At 35.1% G+C, this 23845-nt stretch overlaps 1 protein-coding gene across 1 annotated transcript in view; it reads right to left on the reverse strand.

Annotated features, from left to right (window-relative positions):
• Window positions 1–22895, reverse strand: part of SDCCAG8 (serologically defined colon cancer antigen 8) — a gene marked incomplete at its 5' end in the record, with an annotated part of 80602 nt that extends 57707 nt beyond the window's left edge. Inside the window, 4 exons of the mRNA XM_010138810.1 lie at window positions 4130–4272; window positions 16841–16957; window positions 20147–20281; window positions 22743–22895. Coding sequence (XP_010137112.1) covers window positions 4130–4272; window positions 16841–16957; window positions 20147–20281; window positions 22743–22895 — 548 coding nt within the window. The remainder of the gene's footprint in view (window positions 1–4129; window positions 4273–16840; window positions 16958–20146; window positions 20282–22742) is intronic.
• Window positions 22896–23845: the final 950 nt, after the last annotated feature.

Raw genomic sequence — 23845 nt, forward strand, 5'->3', positions numbered from 1 at the left:
CTGTACTACACAAATGCCACTTTCATATGCTTTCCAGAGATCGTATCATTTTCAAAAAAAGGGGGAAAAAGAAATATAATTGGGAAAAAAAATGATCACGAACTCTAACACCCACTGACTCCCTGTAATATAAACTTTATCCCTTCAAGAGAGTGATGTGGGGATTCGCAGTTATCTCAGTGGGTCATCTGAACTTGAAAGCACGGGCTCTCCTACTGTTTAGTAATTTTTCCCCACCTACAAGCTGACATTCAGTACTGATTGCAATGTTTCATATAAGCAAACATGAATAGTAAAAAATTAAACTGAACTAAATCTGAACAATTCCACTCAAGTACATCTCCAGGCAAGTTTCAGGTGACATTTTAGTCACAAGTATCTGTAGCCATCAACCTATTTCCGTGCCTGAAAAAATGCATGATGGCACAGAAAAGCTTTGATTTTGAAATTCAGTAATTCCCTTGCTTCTTAAGATTTAACTGCTTTGGCACACGCAAACAGAGATTACATTTGACTGCAATGAAACAAATAATAACTTCAGATTTGTTTTGAAACAAAAATAGGAACTGATTTTCATGATGATTCTGTCATGCAAGAATAGTGAAAATTTCAATAAAATTAGATTAAATACTAAGGTCTGGGCAAGTTGTTAACATCTTTCATGTTTTATGTGACCTTTTCCACTAGCATACTGACAGGATTTTTAATGATTATTCTCTCAAGAACTAGGAACAATAATCTCTACGTTTTCTACTCTCTGAAGGATGGATTCAGATAAACTTCATTAGCAAGACTCAGCCTTGCCAGAGTAATAGCAATTTAACATTGACTTCAGAAGCAATTTTGTAAGATTCTCCTCCTGCAGTAACTCTAATACAAACAACCACAAAGCTGAAACTAGGGTAAAAAAAAATTACTTTAAACGAGCATGGTCAGTCTCATAGCATGGTGACATCTGCAAAGTTACATGACTGACAATCAAAACTACACAGAAGAAGGACTGCATTTTCTCCATCATTTGAAGACTTACAAATTAGAATTACTAACTAGATTCAATCACAGGAAATGCAAGTTAATAGCAAGGATTTCTAAGCAACGTATTGCTCAAGGAAGAAAGGTGACAGAAAAGGCAATTTTAAACTCTGTGGCAATGGATTAGAATAGCTAATTGTAACCTTTTTTTCAGAATTTTAACAAGTACATTATGTTAACTTAGAAGTTGTTTACTTAGTAATCAATCAACAGTGTCTGAAAACTAGGATACAGCAAAAAAGTGGGATTCCTGGAGAAGAGTGCAGCTCTGCAGAGCACTTTTTCTCATTAAGACATAGACTGCATGCTTTCTCATTTAAGCCATTCATTTTTTTACCATCTCATGTACACACATTAAAATCCAAAGTTCTCACATCTGTTTTATTATTCTATTTATTTACAATATCCAACACAGATTCAGTGGATTAATGTATGAATTACTGTATTACAGTAGGAAAACAAAACAATGAATTCTTTCTGTATCTCCTGAGCCAGAAAAACACCGACAGGTCATGCAAGGCAACAGAAAGACTATCCACAACCATGTAACAGCAGTACAAGCCTCCCTCAAGTCCAACATTGTGAGAAGACTTGGAGTGAACCAGCTGGTCTTCTCCTGAGAAGAAGGGAATAAGTAAGACGAGGCCAAGGCCAGAATACCCAAGAGATACACTAAATCCATGCAATTTCTACAGCAACCTCCCACAGGCAGGACTCTAGAGCTTAAAATCTGTTTTCCTTGGCAAGAGCCACAGTGAATGAGTCTATAACCCCCACAGGACTGCTATTACCACTACCCTTCAAGTGAGTATTTTCACTGGCACAGCTGCCATTTGAGGTGAAGGAAATAAAGAAGGAAAGAAGGCAAACCATAAGCAAATAAAGTTCATAAGCAACAACTATGGATATACCAATCCACTAAAAACATACTGAGTTCAAAAAGCAAAAGTAATACCACTGGAGACATGTAACTTTTATACCTACATTAATACAAAAAACCTGTTCTGGAAGGCAGTAATCTGAGAGGAAGAAATGAGAGGAGGAAGGAAGATTCATTTCAGTAGGGGTTGTTTTCCTCTGTGACTTGGGGAAAAACAGGCGACTATGCAAGAACATCTCTAACCCTGCCCTACTAATTAAAGTACACAGGGACAATGAGCAACAGTTCAGCTGCAATGAATCTCCCATGTCCTTTTTCAGCCCCCCTTCTTCACCCATGACAGCAACATAACCTTATGTATTACTGGAAAGCTGACAGATGCTCCAAAGATAAGGAAGACACAAAAACCTACAGAGAAAGAGGTATTCCAGAATTTGGGGAATATCAAGGAGAAAGATACCAGCCTATTTCCCATGCTTCAGTGTACACATTTTTCCAACAATTAAACGTCAGCATAGAAAACATTTCAATACTTATAAGCATACTTATAAGCAGGGGCCATAACATGAAGACAAAGTATAAGAAAATAAAATAAAGCTTAGGACATTGCAGAAGAGTGGCTACACTAGGTCAGACAAAGAAGCGGTGGCAGCTCAGCATGTCTCAAAAAGCAGACACATGTGAAATTGCTTGAGAACAGGGCCAGCACAGAGCATCACTTGCCCAAAACACTGTTCCCAGCCTCCAGTGATTAGCATCTCAGAAACTTTCCAAGTCAGAGACCACAGTCTGAAAAGCTACCCGTATCATCTGTATGTTAGGTGTCAAACTTTAAGTACCTTGCTATGTAAAAGTAGACAATAGTCCTAATTTTTTACAACTTGCATATTTTCATTAAAAAAAAAAAAAAATTGGCTAGTCAAATTTCCTCCAAGATATCCAGAGCTTTACCACACATAATCAGACTTTTGCAAAAAGGAGCGTGGTAAGCCATTTGGTTAACTATCACAACAAATCATTATTAATAAAGTTCTGTTAAATCCAAACTTTAGATATCTTAACAACTCACCCAAAACTTTTTTCAAGTTCATTAACCTCTAGCATATTTTTTCTCTAAATACAGGCTGTTAGAGTGGTACTTTCTTCCATCTGTTAAACAACCGTGCTCTGAATTACACAGAAATGTAGCTTAAAAAAAATTATTCATTGAATTTAATAGTTTAGATGAGGCTCTATTTTATTTCCATTTACTCAATGGCAGAATGCTCGCAAAGCCCAAAGAGTACAAGACTTGGATAAACACGCAGACTTCTGTTAAGTGATAAAAATCTGAGGTTGTTTTTTTCCTCCATGTAAAATTTAAAGTAACTTAACTTTTTTCCTTAACAACTGAGTAAAAGCTGCCAGATTTGTTTCTAGATGTTCACTCTTGGGAGGACTGGAGCGATAGAACAAAACAAAAACCACACACACAAACAAAACACTCCAATCTGATAAATAGCATTTTCTGTGGGAAAAGGAATAATTCTTGCAGTTACCAAAACTCAAGCTGTAATGAATAATCGGCATGTTAACCTTCTGGTATTTTCTAGAAAAGCGTAAGGAATAGTATAGTAAATGGCATTGGGAGCTATATCCAAAGATGGAATAAACGCAGGCAAAATCTTTTGTTACAGTGTTTGCATTGTACTACATCTCCACTGAGCGAGTTAAACACCCTCCTCACATACTTAAGCTTACCTCCAAATTGCAGACAGCAGTATTACCTTTTGACTGTTTAATCTTCACTGAAACTTAAACACGATTATGTGCTTTTATACGTCCCTGGTGATTCTGCTGCAGAAACTTCACGGTCTTTATTTGAGAACTCCTATGCTTATAGGTGCTGCTGTACACTGCACTCTCAAATGACATTTAAAGTATCTTTGTCCTACCAAACAAAAGGAATGCAGCTGCACTCTGTCCTGCACTACTTCTTGCCTAAAAGCATGCCATCTCATCACCGGAGCTGAACATTGCCTTTTCTTCACATTAGTAATTCACTTTCATAAATGATAGTTCATAACTCACTTATTTCAATTTCCACTTCTAACACGACTGAGGGCTGTCCGTGCAGTCAATGACTGTAAGTATAGATAGATACAACTCTGGGAAAGCCTGCGGCAAAAATTAGCAGAATGAAACTGGTACTACAGCATGTAATAGGATAAGGGGTACCTGGTGAGGTGCAGTTGGTGCTCAGATTTACTCAGCAGTTCAGTCAGTTTTAGACACTCCTCTCTGGCTCCTGTCGCATCCTGTTGGGCTTGTACCAAACGCTGTTTGTTTCCTTTCAGCTCTAATCCCAGTTTTTCTATTTGCTTAGAAAATTGTAGAACCAAAAAAAGAATATTTAAGAAATGCATAGAAATACATTTAAAGACAATAAATCTTAATGTCATCGAAGCTCCAGAAAAATAATGCATGCTTTTGTTTTAGAACAAAAGTAGTTTATTGATAAAAACTTCAAAACCCAGCAAATTAAAGCATTTGAAACTACGCTCTTACAAAAAGCCAAAATGCATATCATATTTAAAGACATTAATACACAATCAATGTCACCGTCTTTGAGTGGCTTAAGAAAAACACACATGCAATCATTTTCCAATTTTTCCATGTGAAGACTTCTGTATTTGTGTCCCAAATTCACTGTGTTGGAAAGCCAGACGGCAGCAGAACAGTGGCCATCTTCAGAAGCTGCTGAACATAAGATAGCTCTTGTGGTCATTTATTTTGCTTACCTATTACATAAGGAATGACATGTGGGAATTTGGCTTTGTCATATTCACATAGTATTATGGAAGAGAATAAAGGTAATTTTGTGATTTTACCATTTTTGAAAATAAGTTATTTATCATAACTAAATCCTAAACATAAAGTTAATCCTGTCATTTTCTTAACATCATTAGCCTTTACATGTCAACTAAACGTAGTAAGAAAATCTAACTTAGTCAATGAGTCTATCAATTTATTTCACAAATAACAATAAGCAAATTCGAATGACCAGCACCTCTGATTCCACTGAAGCACACCAGACTTACAACTCTGACTCTACAACTACAACCACATACTAGCTCTACAACGACCTGAAAGGAGGTTGTAGTGAGGCAGTGATCAGTCTCTTCTCCCAAGTAACAACTGATACGACAAGAGGAAATGGCCTCAAGTTGCACCAGGGAAGTTTTAGGTTGCAAATTAGGAAAATATTCTTTACAGAACGGGTTGTCAAGCATTGGAACAGGCTGTCCAGAGAAGTGGTGGAGTCACCATCCCTGGAGGTGTTTAAAAGACGTGTAGATGTGGTGCTTACGGACACAGTTTTGTGATGACCTAGCAGTGCAAGGCGAACAGTTGGACTCGATCTTAAAGGTTTCTCTCTGCCAGTCAAAATGATCCTGTGATTTTGACCGAATCTCTCACTGAATCATACTGTCGGCAATTTAAACATTTTTCACAAATACCCTCAGAAGGAATATATTTTCCTAAGTCCATATACAATATACAAGTACTTGTAAGAATACATCTGTAATGTAATTCTATACTTTGTCCTATGGATGCTTTTAGGGAGTCTAGTAGAGTACAGAATAACCTACAATGTAACCTTATCTTTTAGTAACTATTCTGCACTAACTCCCTATATAAATAGTTATTCATCTCTGAGGCTGGAGGTAACTTGCATGTTTTTCCATCAAGTAAACTGTGAAAGGTCATTTGTAGTACAAAATAAAATTGTTCATATAAGAAGTTAGTACTGAATAGCTATTATACTTCAAATTCATACCATAACTTATTTTGTAACAGTTTCCTCATGTAGCCAAATATTTTCTTCAGTTAATGAAATTATTCATTCAAACACCCTCCAAGGACAAATGAATGTAATTGAGTCCCAATATTTGCACTTGAAGCACCTTTGTAATAATGTTCTCTTCTCCTCCCATGAAAACGTTAACTTACACCACTTACAGAAAGAGATGATGTCACAGATAAATATAATCTCTTCATCCAGAAAAGGGTTTCATAACTTTTTAAATTTTGCTAATTACTTAAGTGATATCCCTCCCCCCCACCTCCCGCCAAGAGCACTCAACAAATGTTCATGAAGGAAATTGATTAGAATTTGAGTGTCATCTTGCTTTATCATATAGACCACCAACCAAATTAAATCAATAATTCCAAAATCAAGTACAAAGACAGTGAAACTATTTACAAAATCATTAGTAATCCCTTTCTAAGGAATGTAACATCCTATTACACTGCCAGAATATTTTAAAACCATGTGTGTAAAGGTATTCAGTTACATATGCTTTGCACTTATTTCCAGACTTTTTGTATATTTTAGATAGAACAACTGAAGTCTCAGTGGGTTCTCTACACTCTATTCTTCTTAATAGCAACCCTTCATTAAGGTTATTTTTCCATTCATAGTAAGCAGGGATACAAGTTCTTCCCTGTCTTTACAAGTTAAAGATGATAGGTAAGTTCTGCAACATTCTTAAAATCTGCTTTAAGATAGAACAACAGAAGTCTCAGTGGTTCTCTAGAACCTCTAGAACCTCTCTAGAACTCTCAGGGTTCTCTACACTCTATTCTTCTTAATAGCAACCCTTCATTAAGGTTATTTTTCCATTCATAGTAAGCAGGGATACAAGTTCTTCCCTGTCTTTACAAGTTAAAGATGATAGGTAAGTTCTGCAACATTCTTAAAATCTGCTTTAAGAATACATCTATTTAGCATACCCTAAAAAAAAAAAAGAAAACAACAAACAAACCACAAGGTAGTTGAAAAGCATCAACTAAGTGTTTGAAAAAGCTCAACCACAGCTGAGAACATAAATACAGTCTAGATCACTCCTTCAGGGTAAAGTTTCAAGGAACAGATGGGCTTTACACCATTGCCTCAAGTTAAACAGGCTCAGTCAGGTTTTGACACAGACCCACAGAAGGAAGCAAATTCCAAGTGCAAGAACCTCTCATGAAAATGGTCTGTTTCCATCAGCCAGATGTTGAACCTGCAGGGTTGAACCCATGACTATACCCACAGATTTCAGTTGTCGTGAAAGTTTTCTGTACTTTTCCAATACGTTTTGTACAAAAAGTATCAAGAAAGCAAATAGAGGTTTTGAAGAACAATTTTACTTCTGCTGCTTTCATCAGTAACTCCAAAATTCACAATCAGCTCCTTTACATACACACGTATGTATGTGTTTGTGCATGTGTGCAGGAGTACATATGTGTGTGCATATATAAAAATGTATCTTAAAATACTACTATTTAGAAGAACTCACAGCATGAACTGTATGAAGAGCAGAAGTCTACACAAGAATTCTGGCAATGACCATGGCAGAAACAGAAAACCACCTCATGAGAAGTGGATGGAAGAAAAATGCCAACCCAAAGAACATGCTAATAGCAATTCAGAAGCCAGAAGCATCTAATCCAGGTATATTTAGGGATATCAACTGAATACTGCTTTTGGAAACACCAGAAAACATTCACTGAAAGTAATTTGGTAGGAGCTACACATCATCATGCTGAAAACAGAAAGCCCATACTCTGAACGCTGCACGTTACTTTGGTTTAAAAACTCAGATAAGAGTTTGAAACATACGAAGCCTCAGAACTTGAGACTTGTTCATACTTAAAAGTTAACTCTCTTCTCCCTCTGGCAAACAATAGTCTCACAAATACACTCCATCCTGAAATAAGTCCAGTCCATCACTAGGTCATCACAATACAATAAGAATTTAAAATACAGAGAAATTACAGAAACAATGAATCTTCTTCACTGTTCCTGCAGAAACTATCAGGCAACATCTTTCCAAAACTACTCAGACTTAAAACCAGTTTTCATGTTACTTTCTGTTCCCATTTCTTCTACTGGGAAGCTGCAAGCAGTTCGGTAGCTGCTATCTGGGCTCCAGCACAATCATAGGGAGAGAAACAGGAAAAACCACTAACTAAAGTATTTTGCTGACAACTCTGCTTCTCATGCAGTGTTATTTTGACCCCCCAGTGACTATCACTTGTAATACAGATTTTTACTACATGATCAGAGTATTTCTTCAAGGTACTTAACTTTTCAATGTATGCAAGAGACAAGAGATGGAGCACAGAACTGGAAAAAAGACAGATGACAATCTTGCATTTTAGAAAATCTGAAACAGATTTGCAGTATAACAAGGAACAGAATTACCATAATGTATATGTACAACAAGACTACACTAAGGTTGAAACAGGAAACTTCTGGTGTTTAACTCTGCAACTTTAATATTCTTATTAGTTTTGCACATAAAAGTACTATTTAATCTTGTCTTGCACTGCAGTTGCCTAAACTCCCAGGAATATCAACAGGCACTCTGCCATTGAAAGATGGCAGGTTAAAACTCAAGAAAGATCATTATTAGTAAGATGAAATACATTAACACCATTCCTTATGCATATCCAATTCAGTTACAGTAAAGAAATTTTACTCAACAGAAATTAAAGCATTGGTGAAATATCATTGCAGTAAAATTTTATTCTATATCAATTATATATTTTCTCAGTATTACCATGAACAACCTTCTAAGTTTTCCTCTTTTAATAATAGAGGGCTCTTCCATATTCTTTTTCTTGGAACACTTAAAAAAAGTGTTTCACTTCTTATACATTAGTTTGTGATAAGTTCACAAATTATCTTCTGATTTTCACAATGTATTTTTAGGATAACACACTGGAAACACCCATTGACATAAATGCAACTCATTGGAAAAAAAGGATGATTTCTCAAACACTGGAGTTCTGATTTTCACAATGTATTTTTAGGTTAACACACTGGAAACACCCATTGGCATAAATGCAACTCACTGGAAAAAAAGGATGATTTCTCAAACACTGGATCCTCTTCATAAATTATCTGAAATTATTTTCACCTAACAATACTTAAGTATATTGTAAAAATGTGCTGTTTAACTAGACATCTCTTTATCTCTATAAAACCTGATAAAATGAAATAATAATTTTATTCAAAACAAGCCAAATTAAAGATTAAAATAGTTGTTAAATTCTTTTGATATTGATGCTGATTCTACTGTATGCAGAAAAATACAACTTTAAATTCCAAACTAGCAGATGTTTTTCATAGAATTTTAAATAGCAAAGTGACAAAAAAGACAAAGGCTTTTTTCTTTCTAAACAAATGCGAATGATTAAACAGTGATAAAAGAACTCGTACTCTGAAGTAAATGCAAAACCAACTTTAGAAGACTTTAACAAAAATCAGAAATATACTAAAATCAAATGAATTCATAAGTGATTTATGACCTTCACTGTAGTATCAGTATGCTCACATCAGGTAAGCAAATGCACAATCTACCCTGAAAAATAAATTCTGCAGTAAAATAATTCTGGATGGGAAAACACTTTTGTGAATTTATGGTACTTTCTTTTTGTTTTGTACTTCATTTTCCACCTTTATTAAAAGATTAAAGGGGCATAAAATAGAACCAAAAATAAAAGAACAAATATAAAGTAAAAAAAAGTAAAATATAATTACTGTGGTGGTTGTTATTTGCAGATACATCCCCAAAAGGCAACCAACATCTCTAAAAACACATACACTTAAAAATCACACCCAGTAAAATTTTACAGGCCTCAATGCTCACATGCTGTTTCATTTACTGAAGTAGCTCTTCAAAGCAATGAGATCAGGGATAATGTACAGGACTGAGGCTCTAATTAAGGTTTTTCTAATAGGTGTCACCAGTATGGCCATTCACATACACTTAATTATTATATATAACAATGGCAGAAACGTTTGCAGTGTTTAACACTGATCTCAATACATGTTTCCTCTTTATTAATATTCTAATTATTAGGGTCAAAACAATCATATCCTACTATAACACTATTTTTTAAAATTAATTGTTTTAATTTAAAAAAACCCAACAAAACAGGACGGTTTTGCCGTTGTTTTGCAGCAAAATTCTGAGATATTTTACTTGGAGGGAAGATGACTATCACTCATCAGTCCATATGCAGCAGTGGTCACTTGCAGTCATTTCTATCCTAATCCTGATACCAATCAAGCAACTCCGTTCCCTGTGGTCTCTAAACCTCAGACCTCCCAGGCATAGCCATCTGATGTATATTGCACCTGGAGAACCATGCAACTTCGTAAATAGCACTAGAGCCATCAACAAGGTTAACCCCTGTCACATCCCAGCATTTTTTTTTCTCCCTTCTGCACTCTGTATGAATTACTGCTGCTTCCCATTGAAAACTGAATGAGGATGCAAAGCAGCTATGAAAACTAAATCTGGGGTTAAAGGGAAAACCTCCTTTCTGGAAGTAGATTTATTATAAAGCTGTGAGAACATACAAATAAATAGTAAGAAATAAAACGTACACAGGGCTTAAAAGAGTCTACAAAGATCACCTCTTTCTAAAATGTCAATCCACAAAAAGCTTAAGACAATTGTAAATTCTAACAAATCATTTAGCCCAAAACAGAAATCTGAAAATCTTTTGTGATATGAAAGGCAACTAATGTGAACAGAAATACAAGAGAATTAACCCTAATAAACACACACAGTTCCTTTGAAAGCAAACTAATTGACCTCTAAAGACCAGAGAGACAGCAAAGACATAACTTGGATAAGCAATGCAGGCTGTAATTGGGGATGGCTATTATTGCAGCCTGATCTGATGGGACTCTTAAACTCCTCAAAGAGAAGTAGTTCTGCGACCACTTTGTCACTTGCACTGCAAAGAAATGTAACAGCACCTAGCAGTTCTGTGGCACCCCATGTGCTGCACTAAAAGACAGAGCCTTAAGATCAGTATCATTACTTAAGCAAAGATCAGCAGCCACGAACCCTCTGCTTCCAAAAAAAGGAAGAATTAACAGAAACAGGATGCTGTAGTTTGCTAGGAAGAACAGGGGTGCTGGAAGAACTTCCTGGAAACAGCATGGAGGGCAGATGCTTTTAAATGCACACCGTTAAATTCCATTGAAGCAAACTTTCTGCCTGCAATTGTTATCTGGGGCAAGAAAAAAATGCAACTTGCGAAGTATATACTTATGAATACACACACACACACTTTTTAAACTAAGCAATAATCTTAGGTGCCTGTCCTTGTGCAGACTCTCAAAGAGCAATGTGTCCCCTGGATACTGCGGATAAATACTATGGGAAACAGACAAGACTGAATGCCTGAAACATGTTAACACAAAGATTTTACCTCATTATATCCCTTCAAATATTTGCTTTCAATGTGCCAAATTATTTGAACTGCAATACTGGTTCAGGAACAAAATTTCCAAACCTATAGAGATTACTACAGTCACATTTTAACAGACAATACCACTGTACTAGAGATTAGCTCAGCAGCCACCAGTAGAGATAAGAAAGTGATTTTGTTCCACAGTGGAATAATTTTTTTTTTTTCAATGACTTGCACTGGAGGAGGGATGGGGACGGGGGAAGAACAGGATGGTGCAAATTAAATGGTTTGCTGGCTGATAAAACAATTTCAAAAAAGGAGGGATGCATATAGAAAAAGGGAAGTGGAAGATTACTCCTATTTTATTACTGAAAAACAGGAGAGAACAAAACTTACTCCTTTTATCCTTTCAAACACGTATTTGAGATTACTTATGTGGGACTGGCTCTTTTTTCCTGGACAGCATTAAGGAATAGCTTGAAAGAAAACCTATTCAATAACAGCCAAGAAGTGACAGTCAAGGGCTTGTACACTTTGTTACGATTGTTGGCACAATGATTATTGATAAAGCAACCATTTTTGTAGTCTAAGAAGAAAAAAAACAACAGAAATCAAGCATCTATTTAAATCTAATGAATATAAACAGTATACCCAGAGCTATGCAATTCTTACCCTATTCTGAATGTTTAATTTGTTTAATGCACATGCTTTCTATATAGTAACAAGGTGACATCACACTGGATGACATACAATGGATCAAGGTTACATAGGCCAACTGCACCTATGAACATCAAAATCCTGATTGCCAACAGGGTTGTTCCTCTTAGCAGGCCAGCTGCTTAGGGGATGCAGATCAGTACAGAAAATGCAGACCAGTCTGTGCAGGAAATTCTACTACTGGGAATTCCAGTCCAAGGGATTTTTTTGTATGGAAACATGACAAAGACTTTAATGAAGGCTGCTCATATCACAGATCCTTGAGGAATGGATGGCTGACAGAGGAAAGCAATGCCACAGCAGAGCAGCAGTAGCCATATCGTAATTGTAATTAAACATTTCTTTTGTTATATATTGCAGGATTGTAGATCAATTTTTTTCCCTCAAAAATCCTGAGATGATCTAGTAAGTTCAGTTATAAAAAAGAATGATGATGTTCCTCCTCAAAAGGTCAGAAAGTTCATGTCAAAACAAGGCATTAAGTACTATCATTTTACTTCCTCCTGATTTACCCTTATTTACACTAAAAAGAGTTCAGTTACAGCTGAGGTTATCACATTTTCGTAATGCTTTCTTGTCCAAAAGCAATTTGGTCTTGTTACTTTAAAGGCCATTATCCTCAAGGTCAGACCAGGTAAGGGAAGTTGATGCTAAGAGTTTAAAGCTGTCTGCTAGGTTTTGGGTTTTCCCTCCCTGACAGATATTCAAGTACATTTACTGATTCGACATAATTTATTTTCAGAACAGAACTTCCAGAGCATCTTTTTAACTAATGATGTTACAAAATCTTAGATATAGGACTGTTACAAGAATACACACAATGCACAGTCCTAACCCACCTTCACCAGCGTTATTAAAACTTGCAAATTTCAAAACATCTGGTGATATCCAGCTCAACTTGTGAAAAATCTAGTATTTTAAAGCCTGACTTCTGGAAGCCTGATACCTATTCCCAAGAAGATGTTTCAGTGACACAGTGTATTCAGAAGGTTTTATTGGTCTCGCATCAGACACTGCAGCATTTCCGGGATATATACCCAAATTCATGGCCTGCATTATTTCTGATGAAGACAGAGTCAGTAATCTCTCCACCTAAAATGTCTAAATTAGGTTACTATAAATCACTATAAATTACTATATATCACTATAAATTTTGGACTCCAATTCTGCCAGATTTTTGTTTGTCTGCAAAATGATTAGTCTATAGTGTAGAGAGATATCATTTACATTCTATCATACTATACAAAAAAGCTTTGATGTGTAGCTGTTCCCATTTGTATAGGTTATATACATTAGTATAGACTTCAACTTATTTGGCCTCAGGAACTTCCATACAGGCAACTCTTAAAAATCTGTGGGTTTTGGTATAATATTTCTGGAGCTTTTCATTCTGTCACCTATTATGTGAGAGATTACAGAATTTTGTTCCCTACTTCAAACCCCTTTTGCCCAATTATTAAAATAATGGCTTTTTACAATTTAAGATAACCAACATGGATTTATTTCCACACAAAGTATTTATATTACCATGTTCTGAGGAATCAGATAAAATTCAAAAGCTTCAGTTACTTTCTGAAGTTGGATTTAACAAGTCCTATTGCTTTATTACAAGAATACAACTCCCAGTGGTGCAATGCCACCAGTAAAAACAATCTAAACAGGATTTCGCCCAAATTGGCTGGGACTGCATAAACCAATACAACAAAAGTGTTTTCACTTCTGTATGCTGAAGCTTGCAAAATTTTGTAAGACAAATAAAAACGATTTACAGACAAACATAAGAAAATGATTAACAGTGTACTTCATTTTTATTTTTATAATGCAGAGCAGAAAAGAGCAAGTGATGCTAATCTGAAGACAAGATTTCATAGTGTGTCAGAAGTATGATTTCTATTGGAAATGCACAAATTTTGCCACACAGTGCTTCCAAATTCACAGAAAAAGTATTATAAGAGTGAAGTCCTGCTGTGTCAAATATGCTACACAATTTTTGTTCTGATAACAGCTATTTAGGTTAGGGCGTGACTTTTCTCTGATATAGCTGTGCTAGTACAACCCCTAGTGTGGGCACAGTTTACTGCCATGAAGGCATTATAGGCGTATAACTTGATACTTTTCTTTCTTGGGAACAAGCTTTATAAGTAAGGCACTGCTATTTCAGCACAATTACATCCACAAGAGAAGGGCTGAGAGAGAGAAAGAGAGGGCAGTAGGTTATGCTACTTTACAACATACTGGGCTAGATGAACAGATGTGGGTTTTGTGTAGAGAAACTGTGTGGTATATATCTCCCCCCAGTCCTAAATGGTAATCAGGTTCATGATAGATGATATTGCAAAACACTTTTTTAATTTCAATGGTAACATTGCTCATTGCTTTTTCATTTTTATTTTAAGAAACATTCATATCAAATATTAACAACAGACAGTCACACCAAGGTGCCAATATTTGTAATTAGTCCTAACTGAATAATGAAGATAGGAAGAGAGGTATTAGAATAAAAGAGAATAACACCAAAGAGATACACTCCCTTTAATTTTCCTAAATGAAACAATTTCAGTTTTGAAGAACTTTCTATATAAATTTCAGTGTATGATAAATATATATCTGTATTTACTGACATAGAAATATATCTATCTGATGATCCTAAATTGCACATATGGTGATTTCTTTCTATTCTGACACACCTGAATAACTTTAATCCCTTTAAGTCACTACATATAAACTAAAACATCCTCAAAACTTAAATTTATCCAGGGCACAATTAAAAATACAATCATACCTCAAGAAACAGTAAATTCACTTTCAATATATGAAAATACAATCTGAAACATGATTATTTGCTTTTAAAAGAGAAAAATGCACCATTTCATATGGAATAGCATGAAAATACTCATACATTGTCTCTCTACTTTTAAAAAAATAAATATGTATTTATTATGAACAGATGGCGGCCAAGGAAGATATCAACTCTGTCTCTTAGCCAGAAGGTCAGGTCATGGCTGAGAGACCAAAGAACAATTACTGTTTGTTATTCAGTGCCATATTAGATGAAACATTTTAGGTTTTTCTTTACATACAAAGCTAGATGCAACTGAGCTGTTTTAATTTCATTCCAATTAAATAATTTGCAATGACTTATTAACATTTGTTAAAATTGATTGAAAAAAAGAAACTGAACCAAAACAAAAAAACCCTCAAAACCAAAACCCCAAAATGTACACACATCTTTTTGGTTGCCTTTTAATGTTTTAAATAATATTAGGACCTTTACAGAACTTTTGTGGTTACCAGAACCACAGCTATAAAACAGCTGCTAGAGGCTAAGCCTGAGAATTTCAAAATAGTTTGTTTTCCTTTGAGGAACCAACAATCGTATTTGAACAATATAATTACTTTATGTAATTACTAAATTACTCTAATAATCTTTGCTGGTAGGAACTCCCCATCCCATCACTCCACTTTAATTATATCAAATTATATATCAAATCGTGACATTCCCACACTGAATAAAATACCACTATGTTGATACCAAAGTTAAAAGATTTTGTTAAATACTGCAATTTGTTCAAAAGGCAATCCTGAAGCAAGTTGGAGAAGAGGATTTAAAATCCAAGATACTTTTTCAAATATCTTATTAAACACATCCTGTTTTATTTGTATGCCAAGATTATGCCAACTCTCTTATCTGTGATATCTGTCAAGACACAGACGACAAGCCTGTTTCTTGTTTTTCAAAGTGTACTTAGGCCTAAAGGATGCAGGAGTTAAAAAACAAAAGCCAATCCTAAAACCAAAATGCTTTAAGGCCTCAGTTTTTCTGCGCTGTATTATTTTCTATACATCTTGAAGAGTTATTTTATCTAATATGTGTCTTTTGGATTTAACATATCTGTTGATTATAATTTGAATTAATATTGCTTCCAGTCTAAATTCGTACTTTATTAAGTTAATAAACTTACTGTCCTACATGAAGATTTTGGGAAACTAGTAAATAAAAATATAATTTTAGAAATAGTGCATTTTTTCCCACATCTATTATTACTCAGGGACTGATTTGTTTGCTTATTTACAAGAAAAAGAATGATTTAGAACCTGCTGTGCTGCTCTGATAACAAAATACATACTAAAAAAAAAAAATCATCCTAGTGCATTTTATACATCTTTCTATTTAGAAGACATCCACTCTCACGTGCAAATCAGAACTTAGGAAGGAATAACTGGAAGTTTATATACCTAGAGAAAAACAGATAGAACCTCAACAAAAAGGGTACTTCAGAAAATGCAGATTACACCTGTTCAAGCTGTTTGCCAAGTATGTTGCACGTTACTCTAACAATCTTTCTTACTGCATGGGATGTTTTGGATGTTTTCTCACAGACTGGCTGTAAGGCATCTACTGATGCCTGTATTATTATAAAACACAGTTTTAGATAATTATCAATTAATGCGTCTAGTGGAATATTATTTTCTCTAAAAGGATATTTTTGGTTGGGTTGCCCCCCCCCAACTTTCCTATGAATCACAACATTTATTAACTTTTAATCTTTAAAGAAACTGGAAGATAAACTATTTTCATTTATGGTATCATTAGGTATACTTAGAGACCTTAATGTTTCGTCAGGCTGCATGTATACATGTGTGGATTTATTTGCAAGAAAAAGTGTATAAACATATGTATCTAGTAAATACAGTTTAAGTCCGTTGTATGAATACACATGATATAGAATTACTCTATGAAAGCATGGGATGAGGATTATGTAAAACTGAACATACTAGGGCTGAAAACAAGAATAAGATAACCAAGAGGTATTTATTTAACAGTAACAACTGGCTTGTTGCCATTAATTTAGAAACCATTTAACAGTAATAAATGACCACTATTAGAAAAATGAATCATTGCAGCTTTCGAAAAAACCCTTCCTAGGCTTCTAGTAACTGCAAAGTTATAGCAGTATTATCTCTTACCTGGTCCTTAATTTCAAGCTCCCTTATAGTTTTTGTTCTGTACTCTCTGAGCTCCTTTTCTGCCTCATCCTTCTTCATTTTGGTTTGATTCAACTGATCATGCATTTCTCCACACACCTGTTAGATTACACAGACAACATGATCTGTAGCTTGAAAAATCCACAACCCGGGGTTTGCAATTAGATCTTTTGGTGCCCTCTAGAGGTCAATTAAATACAACATTTTAATTTACAGATATTTTAAGACTACATATGGTAAATATTTTTATGTAAAAAGTTGGATCTGAATTCTCTATATAGTCATTAACTTCGAAATATGCAGTGCCTTCTAGATCCCATTATATTTGGATCAAGATTTTGCTAAGTACAGAAATTTCTGTTGTAAATATATGTGCTACTAAATACAGTTAAACCACTGTTGCTGATTTTATATTCTTCTCCCATTCTAAAATTCCAAGAAAGTCTATGTCAACACTTTCAAAACCTAGAAGCAAAGGTTCTCTTACTCTCCTACATAAGGACATAGTTTCTATCTTGCCAATTTTCCACTGATAAGAAAGAAAATGTTCAGATACTATGATAATTTTTAAAGTTAGATGAAAGCATTATAGACTTACTATAAACTAAAGAGAAGTGCTTTAAAAATCAATGTCTAATTCAAATATGGGCCAGAAGATAGGGATCAAAGCAATATTTAATGAAATCTAGTATCACTTCCACAAAGGCCATAACTATTCTCTGCTGTTGAGATGTTCATTATGTTACCTCTTTATTCCTTTCCACCTCAACTTCAGAGGGTCTGGGGAGAGTTAGGAGAAAGAAAGAAAGCAAAAAAAACCCACACCAATGCCTGCCTAATACCTTTCACTACTGCTGCGCAGGGATGTTATTCTCTCATTTCCCAGTCTAAGACTTTTACAGAATTCTATATGAACTTATCTGTTGGGAATGGAGAACAATGGTGGACAAGTTCTTTCATTTTTGTCCTTATCCTGTGCAATCACCTCCAATTTGCGTCTGTTCATTTCATCTCAGTTAGACAAACAAATACATACAAAGTCCCTAATGAGAACACAAATGTGTTTTAGAGAACTTTCCAACTCACTCTGCTTCCCTGCCCCACTTACATTCTTTCACCAGACTTGCTTCCTAAACGTGCATGCTTTTAATTTGCTGCTACAGTCCTCAACAATCTCCTCACACAGATTCTACAACCCAATTAATTTATATTTTTCAGTCTCATACCTCCTCTTGTTTTCACTACTTTTTTCCTCTTCTTAAAAAAAAAACGTAGGGTAAAAGTAAATAAGGTGTACTGCAAGCAAAGCACCTTAGGAAAAAGAAACCAACTGTCATAACTTTAAGAAGCAGTGCCACTTATAAACTCAAAAGACAGCTTGTGAACTTAGCCCTGTTGCAAATAACACAAGGTAGCAAATGCTCTGAAGAATGGCAAAGCTCTAAAGCATAAATTTTTTTAATACTCAAATATATGCAACTAAAAAAAAATCTAAAGATGCAACTGCATAGATTGCCAACCCTGCCTATCTATCTCCTCCTTACTTTGTACAAAGAATGTAATAGTAAAGTGCTGTATGTCACTTCCTCCAAGCAAAATAAAACACAGCCATCCTCGCCTTCAGCTCCCTCATACATCACACAAAGTGAATAACACAGAAGAGTCAGCAGGTGGTGCTGTCCTAATAATGGATTTTTCAGTCTCCTCGTTCAGAATGAAGGAAAAAGATTCTCACACCAAAGATTTTCACCTGACTTCTGGTGCAAGCAGAAACAAATAATTCAGATAAAACTCAAAAGGAAGAATGTTGCTATTTGCTCTTTTTAATAATGGCAAACCGAGTTTGGAAACTAGGAGTCAGATTCACAGGCAGATATAGGTATCACTTACGTAGCCAACCAAGAAAGTCAGGGTGATGCACATAGTCCACACAGCTCAATGGTCAGGACATCCTCCAGCATGTTTGAGACTTCTCAATTCAGGGACACAAACGTGGTTTTCCAGTCTCTCAGGACAGTGCAATAAACACACAGCTCAGACTACAAGGGGGTAGATCCTTTCTTCAACTTTATATTCATTAATTGAAGCAAGGACTGGAAGCACAGTGTCACTCTCCTGAGACATGCCTTCAAATCGGTAGGTTGTAAACCCCTTCTTTCCAGACCAATGAATATTTAAACCTAGTACCCCTTTCCCCCTTCGCACCCTTGCAAGTGGTGCTAGTCATCTGCAAATTCAGCCTGAAAAACCAAAAGTGTTTTACAGAAATGGTAAATCAAGCCATTTTGAAATTCTTCATATGCTCCCTCATTCATCTTTCAGCTGAAATCAAATTAAATTTTCTAATAAATTTGGATAACTTTTTGCTCTAAATTTTCTGCAATACTTTCACCTATTTCTACCATCAAGGACAGAGGAAGACAGAAACTGTTGAAAACCTTTCCAGAAGTCTCTAGAGACCTAAGAATTAATTGCTTCCTTGCAATGAATGACTGAGGAGGTAGGATTTGCCCTAGGATTATTGATAAGGTACATAGACATTTCAAGAGACTGTAACAAGTTTGAACACTTAAGATTGTTTATTCTATACAAATTTAGAATCCCCTCATCTTCATGAAGCTGTATTTCTATAACAAGTGAAAGATGAAAATAAGCCAATAAAAATAATTCCTTTAACTATGTGTTAACTCCCAACATAAATTTTGGATGGCAGTTTGCTTTTTTTTCCCCTCATGTTATGACCCACATTAAGGCTCTAATAGATTGAGAAACATGCAAAATAAAGCACCCAGAAGTGATACATGTGCATACATAGATGTTAAGCTCTATGTATGGAAGAAAGATCCCTTTGTAAAAGGCATAGCGTCCATATTAATGAATACAGCAGTACACCACAAACGAATTCTACAGGAAAGTACTTGAAAAAACAGTGATTTGATACAGCTTCCTTTATTTAGCACTGCATGTCCTGGAGGTCTGGGCTGAATACGATATTGTTTCATTCACGTTAAATGCAAGTTTTAATGAAACACTGGATGGCAGTTTTGAATAGTGATCTGCATAGTCTGCAAGGTAGAAAGGTTAGCTTTTCCATTACAAGGTGGCTTAGCAGACCAAAGAAAAAGTTCTTTTTACCTGTAAAACTGTGGCTCTGTGACGTTCAGATTAAGTTTACATTAATTATGCCTTCTCTACCAATACAGAGGAAAATGCAGGAAGGAAAAAAACTTTTCATCTTTCAGGTCACAAGGGTAAGGAAAACCAAGCTCAATACTAATACGCGCCTACCTTATTCATCTCCATTTCACGAGATGCAAGCTGATGTTGTGATTCTTCTAACTGGTTAACTACAGAGTTCTTTTCCCTCGTAATTCTCTCTACCTGAGCCTCCAACATAGCCACATTCTCAGACATAGCTGTCACCTGCAAAAAGCCCAAGAACACTTATAATAATAATGCAATCTGACCAACCACAGATCTAAATCTTGTGGGACGTTCTCCTTGAAATAACGTATGTAGCCAAAAAACATAGCATTAGAAATACAATTAAAAAATCATATCTATACAACAAAATATATAACAAAAAATTACAACAGAACAGGGCTAAATAACTTTAACAATAGGTTTATTATTTTGAATTAATTTATCACACAGTAGTTTATTTGAAACTTTTCAGCAACTAGACTAGTCTCTAGGACTTGTTAGTCCATAAGAGTACTATTTAATACCTTAACCAACCTTACTTAGACTGATTTAAACTATATCATGTTCAGCAAACTAAAGAAAACTGTCACCGCAACCACAGATCCTGAATTAATTTTCAGGTTTGAAAAACATTTCAGCATTGTAGATCAAAGCATCATGTTGTACAAAAACCATATAGAAATACTATGTTAAAAATTCTGAAGTAATTCAGCTCAAGTTTTGCTGCATGGTAAAAAAATTGTAACAATAAAAGAGTCAGCGATCCTTCAGCTATTTAGCCCTGAAGCTTACTTATGTAAGTGGAAATAATGGTGTCTGACAGTTCTAGGTTATTTTACAGGAATTCAAAGCCAAACCTAGAAGATTATATATTCATAACTATTTTTTCGTTCACCTGATCTATACATCATGCCAATTCTCCCCTTCAAACAAACCACTTAATAAAGTAAGCAATGAAATATTCATATGGAGGTTGACTTGATGCACGGTACACCATTTCTAACATCTCATAATCCTAAAACATAACAGTAGTTAATCACACGTAGGCATAAATCATGCATCTAGATCATAATTTTCTACAAAGTCATCCCATATCTTTAATTACCAAGTATAACGTCATCATAGTGTCACTATATGTTGCTTAGTGTGTATGTAGGATTTTAAAAAAGGACTCTAACTTCTGAAAGTGGGAATCGGCTCCAGTAAAACACATCTCAGTGGGTGACAACATAGGAAGTAATATGATGACACAGAGTGAATTATCCTACCAAAAAAAGTACAAAATTCTTGTCTAATAGACTGTATTTTGGAGTGCATAATATGCACTCCAAAATTTGCTCTAAAGCAAATCTCTAACTAAAGAACCAAATGCATAAGTGGGATAACTTCCAAGAGATAGCAAGGACTCAAACAAGGAATTGCTTAATAATGTCTCATTGTCTCCAGTGTAAGGTTAATTTTTTAACATCAGTTTCCTTGTCAACAGATTTCTGATGATCACTTAAAAACAGTTCACTTTCTAAAATATCACTTAGTCCCTAGAACTGTGCTTAATTCCTGTTTTAACATCTGGAACTGGATGCAAAAGCTTTTGCCTTCCTGTAACAGCTTCAGAACATTATTCCACCATCTCGTAATGCTGGAAATACAAATATACCACCTTGGTTCCCTGTTTATGTTAGTACCTTTCCAGCATTTTCACAAACAGCAACAGTACTGAAGAATCTCCTGATTTTTAAACACTTAAAATAGTTTATCTTGTTCAGTCTGTGCTCTCCAGATTTTAGAAACTGCATGGCTTATTTCTAACATGAGCCCAAAAATATGCAAAAACCATAAAATCAGAAAAGACATTGACTATATTGTTTCCGAACCTCCACTAGAAAATGGTTGAGAAGGATGGACATCAAAACTGCATAAAATCCACTAATTCATGGTACATTTCTCTCGCTACTCTTCTTCCCATTTCTTTCTCCAATCACCTTAGAAGTGCCTCCTCTGTCACATCTCACAGGCTTACTGCTATTAGCATCAGGTTTCCTACATAGATTCCATTGGACAGAAAACACTCAAAGCACAGGAGCATCACAGCTCTGTTGCAATGGTCATGGTATAAATGATGAGATGGATTCTGTCTGAGAGAGTTTTTTTATAAACAACAGTGAAAGTGAGAAGATATTTCACATTCTTTCATGTGGACTAATTAAGCAAATTCAGCAAAACTTTGAAAAATACTGTATTAGAATGTAATTACAGTATTGTAACATCAATATATATGTAAACTCAAAGTAGCAAAGAATCCTAAATTTGAAATGTTTTAACTTCTGAATGCTTGATGTGGCAACCTAAATAATGATCCTTAGAAGTTAGGTGCAAACCCTGCATGACATATTACTTAACCCTTTCCTACTTTAACAAAGCGCATTTGAAAATACTATGCAAACTAAAATAAAGTGCAAAAGATCAACAACTTCCTATGTATCTAGTGAAATACAAACACCAGTTATTCAGACTCAAAGGATCACTTACCTACTACTGCTTTAAAGCAATGGTGGAAGTGAATTACTGAACTCCCAAATCCAAAATGGAAATAAGATGAAAGAGAAGCAAACGGAAAGTTTAAAGAGGACAATATGCTTGTAGTGATGCACAAAAAGAAAAAAACTCAACTCATACATACCATTGCTGCCAAGTCCTCTCTTTCCTTCTTCATTCCTTGCTGCAGTGCTTCTTTTTCATCAGTCCTCTTATTTTGCTGGGCAGCTAACTCCATTTCAAGACGATACTTCTGTCTTTCCATCTCACTTTTCAGCCGCTCACACTGGACTAAAGCCTAGAAAAAAAAAATATTTTAAGTGGAAGAAACCTAAAATTCTAAAACAAATATGATATTTATCTAATGCCTTCAGAGAAACCAATCTGCTATTAGAAAAAGATGCTTTAAGGGGGTTTTATGTAGTTATTATATTTATAAATACCCTACTGTGTTAATATCTAGAATACGACTAACAATATGGAAACAGATGTATATGTTTGTACACGTTATACATGTCCTACCATAATTTAGAAATCTAAATGTTTTTAGGAGGCATGGGAAAGTATATTTTCCAAATAAGTAGTTGTTCTAAAAGTAAGATGATTATTTGCCTTGCGTTTAAAATTCCTAGAATTAATCTCCAATATTTGAATCCTTGCAACCACTGTGGTTACTGCCTAACTGCATAGCTGAAAGAAAAATAAACAAACAAATAATGCATGGGGATGACAAGTGGAAGTGCATAAAGTCAGTGACTGAGTGCAGAAGAAGAACAAGAACAAACCTGGCAGGATTAAGTAAAGTTATGAAGAAACAATTTTTTTTTTTTTTAGTTTCAGGTTTGTCAAATAATTAATATGTCCTGCTTAACTTGAAGTTATATAAAACAAGTTATAGATGTTTTCTATCAAAATAGAAGAAACGTAAGCCCATATGCAAGAAGCACAGTAGACACTATCTTTGAAAAAAGCTAGGGAGAAAAAAATATTCTACTACTTATGCTGATAGCCTGTCAAAAGGATAGGAATTTTATGTTATGTCAGTTTAAATCAGAAATACACTACCTCATTTAAAGTAACTCAAAGTATTCAAAGCACCCTAAAGGCAATTTGCTAGCCATGAGTAAACTAGATTTCCTTTCATCATTTCACCGATATTCAGCACACCCTACTTCACAGAATCCTACCTTATTTTCAAGTTAGTTTTTTTAAGCTGCTTATTTGGCTTTTACTCTAAGCTAATCCCCT

This window comes from Buceros rhinoceros, unplaced genomic scaffold (genome assembly GCF_000710305.1).
Source record: "Buceros rhinoceros silvestris isolate BGI_N320 unplaced genomic scaffold, ASM71030v1 scaffold5976, whole genome shotgun sequence".
In the NCBI taxonomy this organism is placed as follows: Eukaryota; Metazoa; Chordata; class Aves; order Bucerotiformes; family Bucerotidae; genus Buceros; species Buceros rhinoceros.